The sequence below is a fragment of the Canis lupus genome, chromosome 9, assembly GCF_048164855.1.
Source record: "Canis lupus baileyi chromosome 9, mCanLup2.hap1, whole genome shotgun sequence".
Classification (NCBI taxonomy): Eukaryota; Metazoa; Chordata; class Mammalia; order Carnivora; family Canidae; genus Canis; species Canis lupus.
In genome coordinates this window covers 40279457-40293190 of record NC_132846.1, presented here as the reverse complement: position 1 = coordinate 40293190, position 13734 = coordinate 40279457, and the positions used below count along the sequence as shown (strand labels likewise).

The following is a 13734-nucleotide window of genomic DNA, read 5'->3' as shown; positions in this document are numbered from 1 at the left end:
TGAGGCCCGGAGCTGACGACCAAGAAAGAATTCTTGAGATGTCTGTGGTATAAAATGGGGATTTTATTAAAGCCACGGAGACAAGGGCAGCCCTGGTGGCGCAGCGGTTTAGCGCCGCCTGCAGCTGGGGGTGTGATCCTGGAGACCCAGGATCGAGTCCCGCATCGGGCTCCCTGCATGGAGCCTGCTTCTCCCTCTGCCTGTGTCTCTGCCTCTCTCTCGCTCTGACTGAATAAATAAATAAATCTTTAAAAAAAAAAAAAAAAAGCCACGGAGACAAGACCTGTGGGCAGGTAGAGCTGCTGCTTCGGCTTGTGAGGAGTGGCTGATGATATACTGGGAGTTGGGAGGGGTTTGGGGATAGTTTAGTCTCTGAGGAATTTTAGAAGCAAGGTTTCCAGGACCTGGAGGCTAGCAATTGTCAGGAAAAGGTCACTTATTACTGTGGGACCCAGGAAATGTAACAAAAATTCCCTACCCCTGGACAAGCAGAGCAGGACTAACTCCATTCTGTGCTACACCCGCCATCTCATGTAAAACCCCCCACACGACCTGCCTATTGTTTAAGGCACTCCCTCACCCTAGTTTAGCTCTTAAGCACACCCTTATCAGAAACCAGCATACTTAGGAATGCGGGACCTCTGACCTTTAACCAGCCAAGGAATGAAAAACACTCTTTTGCCCGCCAAACCTGAGCGCCAATTCTAACCAGAATAATAGGCTAGTTCAAATGGTCACTATAGGGTGAATCGTGATTCAATTGGCCGCCTGCGTGTGGACCAACATGACTGTGCAACTTTCTGCGTATGTTACAATCTCATTGGCCACTGGCCCCTATAACACTGCTGTGCTTCTTAGTCTTGGGGTCCAAGCCCCTACTCTGCTGTATGGAGTATACTTGGACCCAAACTCGAGCTTGCTAATAAACCTTCATGCACTTGCATCAGTGTCAGCTCCTTGGTGGTTTCTCAGATTCGCAATCTTGGGCACAATTACCTTCTAATAAAACCTTAGTCATGAAACCCTTCAGATATATATCGGTGGGCCATATTCTTGGGGGATGATTGCCAACACATATCTTGGTGAGGGGTGGTGGATAGAGACAAAGGAAATTTCTAAAGGAATTTTTGTATGTTAAAGTAGACTTACAGGCGCCTGGGGGTGGGACTAAGTTGCTTTTTACCCTTAGCAAAGTATAAACATCGAGGCAGTTGAGTCCATAGAGGAATGTCCCTCTGCCTGTTTGAAGGACTTGTCAATGTGCTGCCCTGGGCTTGTGCTTTGTCCTCAGCTAGCCCTGTGTTCCCCCATCAAGAGCACCTTTGGGGGGCAGCCCAGGTGGCTCAGCGGTTTAGCGCCACCTTCAGCCCAGGGTGTGATCCTGGAGACCCGGGATCGAGTCCCACGTCCGGCTCCCTGTGTGGAGGCCAAGAAAAATCTAGGCCATTTCACCTCAAGTTTAGCATTAGCACAAGTACAGCCATCTTAGACCCCTGTGAATAAGAGCTGAACTTTATAGGAAAAACTGCAGAATGTCCTCAATGTCCTCGCAGGGAATCCCATATCAGAAAGACAACAGAGCCCACACTCGTGGTAGAAAGTCCCACATTAGAATGAGAACAGAGCTCAATGCCCTTGAAAGCCCCATATCAAAATGTAAACAGAACTTGAGAAATTCCTCCACCCCTTCTGGAGGTCCCCTAGACCAGCCCCTAAAAACCCAGCTGGAACCCCCCTCAGGATCCAAGTCCCTGCTCCACTGTGTCAGGTATACTTGGACCCAAGCTCGAGCTTGCTAATAAACCCTCGTGCGCTTGCATCAGTGTTGGCTCCTTGGTGGTTTCTCGGATTCGCAATCTTGGGCACAACATTTGGGGGCTCGTCCGGGATCCGAGAGACCTCCAGGACCCTATCTGGAGGGTCCCACGCATGGTGAGTGCACTCAACTTTTTCCACCTTTTGTGCACATATTCTCTGAGAGCTTTAAACTGTTCCAATCTGTATTGGGTCGGCATTGGCTTAGGCGGATGCGCTGGCGGGCCATCGACCGGGGGGTCTTGAGGAGACGTCCTTTGCCCCTGCCTGGAGGACAGAAGTCCTCATCTGTAAGGAGGATGGGGGTCCTCATCTGTAAGGAGGGCCGGCTGCCAGCCCTTCGGATTACTTTCTGTTTTGTCTCTGCAGCCGCTCGGGAATGTTTGTCTGTGTTACTGTGTCCTTGTTAACTGTGCATTTGTGTTACTATGTCCTTGTTAACTGTTTGTGCATTTGTCTGTATTACTGTGTCTTTGTTAACTGTCATAACTGTTTACATAAGGAGAAGGAAATTTCAAACTTACTGCATGTCAGAATGGCCAACCTTTAGCGTGGGATGGCCCCGAGAAGGAACTTTCCACCTACCTACTATCTTACAGGTTAAGGCCGTGATCTTCAGGGACAAACCGGACGGCCACCCTGACCAGGTGCCCAACATCCTGGTCTGGCAGGACATGAGCGAGAATTCCCCTCCTTGGCTAAAACCATTTTTACTCCCCAAAGCGCACAACTTGGCTGAAGGTAAGGAGAGACTCCGGGTCCACCACCAGACTCTAATGGCAGGTCTCCAGGCTGCCGCGTGCAAGCCGACCAATCTGGCCGAGGTATGGTTATGTAAGACAGGGTAAGGACGAGAGTCCAGCAGCCTTCTTAGAGAGAATACTAGGAGAGAAGACTTGCAAGACTTATAGTAGCAGAAAGAGTCTATAATAATAAAGAAAGTCCGGAAGAGCAACAAACCAAACTAAGTGACCGGCAGACCTGAAACCTAGCCAAAATCCTGCTGGCCACAACCATGGACGACCCACAGGAAAGACGGAGGCACCTCAAGAAGCTGGCTTCAGGCACAGGTAAGGAGGATGGCCCTGGTCCCTGGAAGGAGCGCCCTAAGCTGAACAAAAACCAATGTGCTTATTGCAAAGAAGAGGGCCACTGGGTGGTGAAAGACTACCTTAACAAAAGACCTAAGGCCCCTGCCAGGATCTTGGAGATGGAGGACCTGGACGACTAGGGGAGTCAGTTGGGGTTCGGCACCCCTCCCTGAGCCCAGGGTAACTCTCAGAGTGGAGGGGCAACCTGTTGAATTCCTAGTGGACACTGGGGCACAACATTCGGTTTTATTACAACCCCAAGGGAAATTGGCAAACAAGACTTCATGGGTGCAAGGGGCCACGGGCACCAAACAGTACTCATGGACTACCCGAAGAACTGGGAATCTCAGCATGGGCCAGGTATCCCACTCCTTCATGGTCATCGCTGAGTGTCCCTACCCATTGTTAGGTCAGGATTTGCTCACCAAGATGGGGGCACAAATTCGCTTCCACCCCAAAGGGGTAAAAATCCTAAACAAGGAGGGGCACCCTATTCAGGTGCTTGTCCTGAGTTTAGAAGACGAATATCATCTCCACCAAATGCCCTCAGCCCCAATGACTGACATTGACCATTGGCTGTGGGAATTTCCCCAAGCGTGGGCAGAAACTGGGGAAATTGGGCTGGCCTGGCACTGACCCGCCATATACATAGAACTAAGGCCGGGGGCAGACCCTGTCAGGGTCCGCCAATACCCCATGCCTCTTGTAGCATGAAAGGGAATCACACCCCACATACGGCAACTACTGGACTCGGGCATATTGATGCCTTGCCAATCGGCATGGAACACTCCCTTACTGCCGGTTCGGAAACCGCACTCTAACGATTACAGGCCAGTCCAGGACTCGTCAACCGGCGAGTAGAGGATATGCACCCTACGGTCCCAAACCCATACACCCTCCTCTATTTAAAAGATGCCTTTTTCAGCCTGCCTTTAGCACCCAAGAGACAAGACCTCTTTGCCTTTGAATGGACGGACCCCGAGAAAGGCATCAATGACCAGCTCACCTGGACTCGACTACCACAAGGATTCAAAAATTCACTGACCATCTTCGATGAGGCCTTACATGAAGACTTGGGTGAGTTCTGTTCCGAGCATGCTCATTTGATATTCTGTTGGTGGCGGAGGACCAGGACACATGCCTGCAAAGCACCAGGGACTTGCTTCAAACAATAGCGGCTCTAGGATACCGGGCCTCAGCTAAAAAAACCCAGATCTGCAGAGCAGAGGATTCCACAACCGCAAACTGTCCACCAGGATGGACAGAGGCTTTTCCCACCAAACATGAGACAGCACAGACCATGACCAAGAAACTGCTGGAAGACATCTTACCGAGGTATGGTTTTCTTGTTAAGATTGAATCAGACAATGGCCCAGGATTCATCTCTAGAGTAACACGGGGAGTGGCACTAGTACTTGGGGCAGATTGGAAATTACATTGTGCACATAGGCCCCAAAGCTCAGGACAGGTAGAGGGGATGAACAGAACATTAAAGGAGACCTTAACTAAATTAGCCCTGGAGACCGGCGGGGACTGGGCGACTCTCCTCCCCTTCGCCCTATATAGGGTGAGGAACTCCCCATATAAGATGGGATTGACTCCCTATGAGATCATGTACAGTTTTCCTCCATCTATTATCCCCAATTTAAAACCTGAGGTGCAAAAAATAAAATAAAATAAAATAAAAATAAAAATAAATAAATAAAACCCGAGGTGCTTCCTGAATTTGATCACCAACTCCTTTTCTCCCTCCAAATGCTAAAATGAACCCATGAGCAGATGTGGCCTAAGCTGAGGGCCCTCTATGAGACTGGGCCACCCCCAGGTCCCCATCAATACCAGCCAGGTGACTGGGTGTACATGCAGAGATACCGACACCAGACACTTCAACCTCGCTGGAAGGGACCCTACATCATGATCCTGACCACCACTCTCAAGGTCGACGGGATTACTCCCTGGGTCCACTACACCCACGTCCAGCCAACTGATCCACAAGGACTGTTCTCAAGGACTTTGTTCCAGAATGGAAAGGCCAACCAGACAAGGACAATCCCCTAAAGCTAAGACTGCACCGTTCTCACTTACCCCACTAATGTTGCTTCCCCGTTAGCCATTTAAAAATGTGCACCCAATTCAGCCTTGCTTTTAAAGTCTTTTAAGGGTTAAAAAGATGGGAGCATCTTAACTGTAGAGAGGCTTTTGCAAGCAAGGGGGGCGTTATGTGTTGCCCCAAATGAGGAGTGTTACTTCTTTACTGACCACTCAGGAATAGTCCAGGAATCTATGGCAAAAGTCAGAAAAGGTTTAGCTAGATGTAAACGGGAACGAGAACAGCAACAAGGTTGGTTTGAATCATGATTTAATCATCCCCACTGGTTCACTCTGAGACCAACCTGGACCCATGATTGGGTCCTTCCTTAGGTTCCTCTGAGAGGGGGAAATGTGGAGGCTGAGAAAAATCAAGGCCATTCCACCTCAAATTTTAGCATTAGCAAAGTATAGCCATCTTAGGACCCTGTGAATAAGAGCTGAACTTTATAGGAAAAACTGCAGAATGTCCTCAATGTCATCGCAGGGAATCCCATATCAGAAAGACAACAGAGCCCACACTTGTGGTAGAAAGTCCCACATTAGAATGAGAACAGAGCTCAATGCCCTTGAAAGCCCCATATCAAAATGTAAACAGAACTTGAGAAATTCCTCCATCCCTTCTGAAAATCCCCTAGACCAGCCTATAAAAAACCCAGCTGTAACCCACTTCGGGGTCCAAGTCCCTGCTCCACTGTGTCAGGTATACTTGGACCCAAGCTCGAGCTTGCTAATAAACCCTCATGCACTTGCATCGGTGTTGGCTCCTTGGTTTCTCGGATTCACAATCTTGGGCACAACACCTGCATGGATGGAGCCTGCTTCTCTCTCTGTCTGTGTCTCTGCCCCCCTCTCTCTCTCTCTCTGTGTCTCTCATGAATAAATAAATAAAATCTGTAAAAAACAAAACAAAAAACAAAAACAAAAAACACCCTGGATTTGACCCAATATCTGAGTTTCTTTTATAAACCATTTTTTAGGGTGGCATGTTTCAACTAATGGCAGAGCTCATCTTTTCAACTTTATTCATTGGGGGAGGGGATCTTTTGGTAGATGGCTTTTGCCTTATTCCTAAATCCTGAGAATATTTTACGTAGCTTCATATATGGAGTTAGAAAATCTCTTTCTTGCTTTATTAACAGTCTTATTGAGGTATAATTTGTGTGCCATAAAATTCACCTAATTTAAGTGTACAACTGAATGATTTTTAATATATTTACCAATTTGTACAACCACCAACATAGTAGAATTAAAGAATTTTTGGTAAATTTTTTCCTAATTGCTTTTACTTTATCATTCTTAAAGTTTGCACATGTGGACATATTAGAAACACAACTAAATAATACATTAATACAGTGATATAATAACTTAATATGAGGACCTTTGAACACATACCCTTATATTGTGTTTGACCAGAACAAGTAAAATTAAGAAAATAGAATCAAATATTCCTGGTAAATTACAGGCAATGAAACTTTTGTGGCTTAGAGTACCAAATAGATATTGACTGTTTCAGCTGTCTTGTTTGCTGAGGAAGATGACAAAACCCAGTTTACAGATGGAAAAATAGACCGAAGGATAACTTGCCCAAGCTATATAGCTGTGCCTGGGCTAGGCCACAAACCTTGCTTCATCCCTAAATATATTGCCTTTGCCAGCTCAAGACCAGGTTTTCAATAATAATAATAATATTTGGGATCCCTGGGTGGCGCAGCGGTTTAGCGCCTGCCTTTGGCCCAGGGCGCGATCCTGGAGATCCGGGATCGAATCCCACGTCAGGCTCCCGGTGCATGGAGCCTGCTTCTCCCTCTGCCTATGTCTCTGCCTCTCTCTCTCTCTCTGTGTGACTATCATAAATAAATGAAAAATAAAAAAAAATAATATTTTGTATAATCTGTATCATTCATTCATTGAGCAAATAGTTACTGGCTACTGTGCTAACAACAAAAAATACTGCTCAAGGTGGTAGAGATACTGTAGTGAACCAACAAAGTTCCTGTTGGCAGGTAATATTCTGGTAAGTGAAACAATGATCGATTAAATAAATATATAATTTTAGATATTGAGACATGTCATTTAAAAAAATAGGCAAGCTAAGAGGATGGGTAATGGTGGTAAGAGGCAGGAGAGTACTGTTTTAGAAATGTAAAGATTTCTCTGAGGAATCTGACTTGAGCAGATACCTAAATGAAAAGAATTTGGGATATAAGAGAATGAAAGAAAGGATTTGGTTTGAGCAACTGGAAAAGTAGAGTTGTCATTTATTGAGTTGAAATAATACTGTAGCAGGAGCAGGTTTTGAGTTTTAATTCAGTTTTAGATATTTTCAGATGCCTCTTAGGCATCCAAATGGAAATAGATATTTAAGTATATGAGATTAGGTAAAAGCCTATGAAAGGAATGGATACAGGTAGAGAGAGGACCAAAGACTGATCCCTAGGATACTTAAGTGTTTAAATTTAAGAAAATGAGGAACCAGGAGGGCAGGTAGAAAAGTAGAGTCCAGTGTATTATGATGAAAACCACAAAGGCATACAGCTTTATTTATTTTTTTTTTTTTAGGCATACAGCTTTAAAAGACAGGTAAAGAAAGTGTTTTATGAGAAAAGGAGTAATTCAGATATATTGTGGATTGGTCAAATCAGGTAAAGATTGAGAATTGATCATTTTACAGAGAATAGAGAAACAAAATACTTTTATTCAAATGATCTTATTGGCACTTGCTTGAAAAAAAAAAGGTGTATCCTTTTTGCAGAAGTTCCATTTTTTACAAACTTTTTGAGGGTAGTTTGATAATATCTATCAGAAACTTAAATGTGTGCTCTTTTCTTTTTCTTTTTTTTTTAAGTGGGCTCCACATCCAGCATGGAGCCCAGTGCAGGGCGTGAACTCATGACCCTGAAATCAAGACCTAAGCTGAGATCAAGAGACCTGTAACCAACTGAGCCACCCAGGTGCCTCAAATATATGCTTTCTTTGACCTTGTAATTCCATTTTTAGGAATTTATCCTAAAGTAATAATATTTATACATATACACAAAGATATATGTATCAAAGTGTTCCTCACAGTGTTGATTTCAGTAGTAAAAAAAATCCATCAGTTTGGATACAGTTGTTAAAGGAGCAATAGATATGTAATAGATGTGTACAGATGTATAAGGTAGCTTTCACACATTGTTAAATGATAAAAGCAGGTTATCCAATAAAAGGTATAATATAATTTAATTTATGTTAATACACATAAAACAGGCCTTCTTTGACTACATTATCAAAAGGTGCCTGCTTATTTACCTCGTAAATGTCGTATTAGCCTATTTTATTCACAACACTTGTCCCTATGTAAAATTATTTTATTTATACACTTGTTCACTTTTTCCACCAGAATGTAAGCTTTGTTTTTTTTTTTTTTTTTTTTTTTAATTTATGATAGTCACAGAGAGAAAGAGAGGCAGAGACACAGGCAGAGGGAGAAGCAGGCTCCATGCACCGGGAGCCTGACGTGGGATTCGATCCCGGGTCTCCAGGATTGCGCCCTGGGCCAAAGGCAGGCGCCAAACCGCTGCGCCACCCAGGGATCCCAGAATGTAAGCTTTGTAATACATCTCCTGTCCTGTTCACATCCATATTCCTACTGCTTAGGGTCGTAATTTTTAAAATCTTGTTTTAGGGGAAAAAAAGAATATTTTCCTAGTTTAATTATTAAGTATTACTCTCATTCCAATGAATATCCCTTCTCGTTTCTTCATTGTTATCATTTACAAATGAAGGCAGTCATTCTCAATCCTAAAGTCACATTAAAATTAAAGAAAAAAATTATGCATGGGCTCTCCAATGTAGACCAATCTCAAGTCAGAACTTGGGATGGAATCAGGGTATTAGTATTTTTTAAAGTTTTCTTTGAGGGATCCCTGGGTGGTGCAGCGGTTTGGCGCCTGCCTATGGCCCAGGGCGCGATCCTGGAGACCCGGGATCGAATCCCATGTTGGGCTCCTGGTGCATAGAGCCTGCTTCTCCCTCTGCCTATGTCTCTGCCTCTCTCTCTCTCTCTCTGTGACTATCATAAAAAAAATAAAGTTTTCTTTGAGATTCTAACGTGAAAGCTGTTGAGAGCCACTAGATTAGATGATATTTAAAGTATAATCCTAAGGATTCTGGTATCAAGGATACGTAAGAGGGACACATTTCTCTAGAGTAAAGGTATTTTCCAAGAATTAGAGTATCAGTGTTTCAGACAAATCATCTTTTGCTTTAGGAATAAGATTGGGGGCAGCCCCGGTGGCTTAGCAGTTTAGTGCTGCCTTCAGTCTGGGGTGTGATCCTGGAGACCGAGGATGGAGTCCCACATGAGGCTCCCTGCATGGAGTCCCACGTCAGGCTCCCTGCATGGAGCCTGCTTCTCTCTCTGCCTCTCTCTCTCTCTCTCTCTCTCTCTCTCTGTGTGTCTGTCATGAATAAATAAAATCTTAAAAAAAAAAAAAAAAAGGAATAACAGATTGAATCAGTCATTTTCTCCTCTCGAAGTACTTCTCCCTTGAAGAGGTGTAGGTATTGGGAGACAAAAATTTGACATATTTCAAGAATTTTACAAAAGAAAGACCTTAAGTTTCACATTTGTTGGAAAATTTACTTTCAGTAGGATCATTTTCTTAAGAGTTCTTAAGTTTACAAATGCTGGATGAAAACTTTCTATTTTCACTCCAGTAGTTAGGGAAATAAAGACCTTACTGCATCACTTCAGGAGGACTTTTTCCCTTCCTTGGACCTTTGTGATGCGTTTACCTAGAAACAGCTTCTTTGATGTGCAAACATTCTACTGGCAAATTATGCAGGGCAGCCACTCATATTGAACAATTCAGGTTTCTTCTGGGAATTGAACTTTGATCCGGAATTTTCTCTTGTGCCTGATATGGTAAAAATTTATGGTTTTTACATTCTAAAGCATAGTGAAATACAGCGTACTATGTCTTTCTAATTTGAGGTATTGATAAATCTTATGAGCATGTAGAAAAAAATAGAATAATCATGTACAAACCTACCATCACAGAATAATTGTGTCATATTGCTGTATTTTATTTACTTTAGTCTCCTCATACATTTTATTATATAAGGTTAATATGGGAAAACAGTACTATTATCCATATAAGTTAACTTTGTATTAAGGAATTTCTCTTCCTATTGGATTCTTTGGTTGTTTAATGTGTATTTTTTGTGCCTACTATGGGATGGTAGAAATAAACCAGAAATAAATTCTGCTGTTAGGTATCTTTAATGTAGTAGGAGAGATAAAATTTTTACCTAATACAATATTGAATGAGATAAGAGTTGGAAAAAAAAAAAAAAAGAGATAACAGTTGGAAAAAAGTATAGATCATTAAAAGTTAGAGAGACTGCCCCTTACCTTGCCAGAATCAAGGAATGAGATGGTATTTGAACTGATATTGAAAGATTTGTGTTGCTAGAGGTATGGTTTGGTCCACATAGTACAGTAGCCTGTTTTTTAGAGGCAATATGTGTGAAACTCATTAAGTAACTTTGTTTTTAATAGAGTATAAGATTCATAAAATGGTAAGGAAATAAAAGTAAAAAATAGAATTCTTAAGAAGTCTTTTGTCTCCATTATCACTATCATTCAGGACTGAGGAGCAGTTTATTGTCCCTTTTCATTCACCATAGCTTGTTTTTTGTTTCTCTTCTTTGGTTCTTAGAAAAGGAATTGATGAAAAAAAAAAAAAAAAGAAAAGGAATTGATGTAGTAATGATTTTAGGTATCAAATAATGGAAACGAGGAAAAGACTAAAGTCTCATTAGAGATATTTCCACTTCATCTATGTAGCTATCTATTTATTTATAAAGATTTTATTTTGTGGTAATCTCTTCACCCAGTGTGGGGCTCAAATTCACAACCCCGAGATCAAGAGTCACACACTACTAACTGAGCCAGCCAGGCACCTCAGATATTTGTTTTTTAATAATTGCTTTCAATATCAGTAAAATGAAATAATACAGAAATTTCAAAATGGATTTCAAGGTTATTGAGTAAAATCAGGCCTTCCTGCTTTCTGTTCCATGCTATTCAAATCACACCATCTTGGTTTTTCTCTATGAAAATTCCTGTATTCTGGGAAAGTACAATTTTATGGAAGATACCAACCAGCAAAGGAAACATACCCCACTTACATGCAACCCCTCTGGCCTGCAGTTTCTGTATGTGTTTTCTCCTCCTCCTCCCCCATACATCCCCTGATCTTTTTTTTTTTTTTTAATTTTTATTTATTTATGATAGTCACACAGAGAGAGAGAGAAGCAGAGACATAGGCAGAGGGAGAAGCAGGCTCCATGCACCAGGAGCCCGACGTGGGATTCGATCCTGGGTCTCCAGGATCACGCCCCGGGCCAAAGGCAGGCGCTAAACCGCTGCGCCACCCAGGGATCCCACATCCCCTGATCTTAAAAAATAAATCTCCCTCTTATTGCCTGATAAACATATGGAAGATGGCTTTCCTCTATTTCTTTTACTTTAGAAAAGAAAGATAATTTATGAAATTGAACTGGGTAGGGAATATGGATTTAAGGCAGTATGGAAGTTCTTGGGAAATTGAATTTGTAAAAATTATAGTTACATTTTACATTCCTCTGGGGCAGAAAGAACACTATGACCTATCACATGCTACATTATCAACTCATGTTAGACTTTTTATCTTTTGGCTGAATCTCAAGGGATATAGTTAGGGTTCCTGATAGAGAAATTGAAAATGAAGGATATTTGCAAGTAGGGTGTACATAAATATGATTAATAAGTAGCATTTAGGGCGGTGCCAGAAGGAGTTGCAGCGGTAGCTGCTGGAAAGAACCATGGCCAACAGTGAACGCACCTTCATTGCCATCAAGCCTGATGGAGTCCAGCGCAACCTCGTAGGAGAGATCATCAAGCGTTTGGAGCAAAAGGGATTCTGCCTCATTGCTATGAAATTAATCCAGGCTTCTGAAGACCTTCTCAAGGAGCACTATATTGACCTGAAGGACCGTCCATTCTTTGCCGGCCTGGTGAAGTACATGCAGTCAGGGCCTGTGGTTGCCACGGTGTGGGAAGGCCTGAATGCGGTGAAGACAGGCCGAGTGATGCTCGGGGAGACCAACCCGGGGGAATCCAAACCTGGGACCATCCGTGGGGACTTTTGCATCCAAGTTGGCAGGAACGTTATCCATGGCAGCGATTCTGTGGAGAGTGCAGAGAAGGAGATTGGCTTGTGGTTCCAGCCTGAAGAGCTGGTGGATTACAAGAGCTGTGCTCAGAACTGGATTTATGAGTGATGAGGAAGCAGACCTCAGTGCTTTGCCCGTTCCATTCCCTCTCCCTCCCATGAGCAAGGGGCCAGGCTCTTGCAAATCCAGTTATTTTTGAGAACTTCCTTATAACCTGGAGGGGACCTCTTGGAGCTGGGAGTGCTTCCTGTACAGTATTATGGGCCGCCATCAGATTAAAATGTTTCATCCCGGGATCCCTGGGTGGCGCAGCGGTTTGGCGCCTGCCTTTGGCCCAGGGCGCGATCCTGGAGACCCGGGATCGAGTCCCACGTCGGGCTCCCGGTGCATGGAGCCTGTTTCTCCCTCTGCCTGTGTCTCTGCCTCTCTCTCTCTTTCTCTCTCTCTCTGTGACTATTATAAAAAAAAAAAAAAAAAAAAAAAAAAAGTTAAAAAAAAGTTAAAAAAAATGTTTCATCCCATTGTAAAAAAAAAAAAAAAAAAAGTAGCAGCTGTTTCAACCAGTTACAATTTAAACAGTGGTTTGATACTATCTTTAGAATGCCTTGTCTCCAAGCAACAGGTTCAGTGGGCAGCTCCTTCTGAAGTCTGGCTAAGCTGTGAGGATCTGAAGTGGTGTCCTGAAGACATTGCTATTGATGCTGGGCATATCTCAGCATCAATTCCTTACTGCTCTATGCAGACTCTCCTTGGAAGCACCTTGGATCACCATTACTAGGTCTGTTTCATGCTTCTTTTATCTCTAGCATGTCAGGCCCTCTCCAGTTTTTAAAGCACTCAGATCCAGGAAGGCTTGCTACTGGCCAAAGTAAAGGGCTCCACAAGGCTAAGCCATCAAAAGTCGATCATCTATCAGCCCACAGATCTCAGAAAAATAGCCCAGTGGTGAGTTGTACACTGGCATTTATTTTTTATCCCATTCTCAGAAAGTAGAGGTAAAACAATTTCTACATAATTGAGAGCTAAAAGAAAGGACAGTCCAGTTCTGTTTGCCCACTTGCCTATGCTAGCACCCTTTCATGTCTTTGCTAGTGAACAATCCAAGACATGAGGTTAAATGATCTCTTATTTCTTTTGATCCCTGGCTTGACTCTAGAATAAGAAGCAAGGGCACCTGGGTGGCTCAGTTAGTTAAACAGCTGACTCTTGACTTCAGCTCAGGTCATGATCTTGGGGTCATGAGATTGAGCCCTGTGTTGGGCTCCAGGTTCAGCAGGGAATCTGCTTGAGGATTCTCTCTCTCCCTCTCACTCTGCCCCTACTCTCGCTTATGTATTCTCTCTCTCTCTCTCAAATAAATAAATAAATAAATAAATAAATAAATAAATAAATAATTTAAAAAATAGAATAAGGACCAGTGAACCATCTATATCTAATGGAATCTCAAAGTAGATTTTATTTATATTTGCCTTTTTGATGGTTCTCACATTTCACTGAGGACCAACAATCCTAAAACAATGTATAAATAGACTCTGAA

At 43.0% G+C, this 13734-nt stretch overlaps 2 protein-coding genes and 1 pseudogene across 4 annotated transcripts in view; 2 read left to right on the top strand and 1 right to left on the bottom strand.

The window, feature by feature from the left end:
• MTHFD1 (methylenetetrahydrofolate dehydrogenase, cyclohydrolase and formyltetrahydrofolate synthetase 1) overlaps positions 1-13734 on the bottom strand; it is a 124087-nt gene that overhangs the window by 59163 nt on the left and 51190 nt on the right. The window lies entirely within an intron of this gene.
• Positions 7853-13734, top strand: part of LOC140640089 (coiled-coil domain-containing protein 170-like) — a 52637-nt gene continuing 46755 nt past the window's right edge. The window contains exon 1 of one of the 3 annotated variants that reach the window (XM_072838901.1): positions 7853-7948. Coding sequence is in view for 1 of the 3 variants with exons in the window: in XM_072838899.1 (XP_072695000.1) it covers positions 9901-9903 (3 nt within the window). In the remaining 2 variants the exon portion in view is untranslated. Of the gene's footprint in view, positions 7949-9745; positions 9904-11904; positions 12044-13734 lie in introns of those variants that run through there. The other 2 variants (XM_072838899.1, XM_072838900.1) reach the window with 2 other exon arrangements.
• On the top strand, positions 11832-12489 carry LOC140640094 (nucleoside diphosphate kinase A pseudogene; annotated as a pseudogene).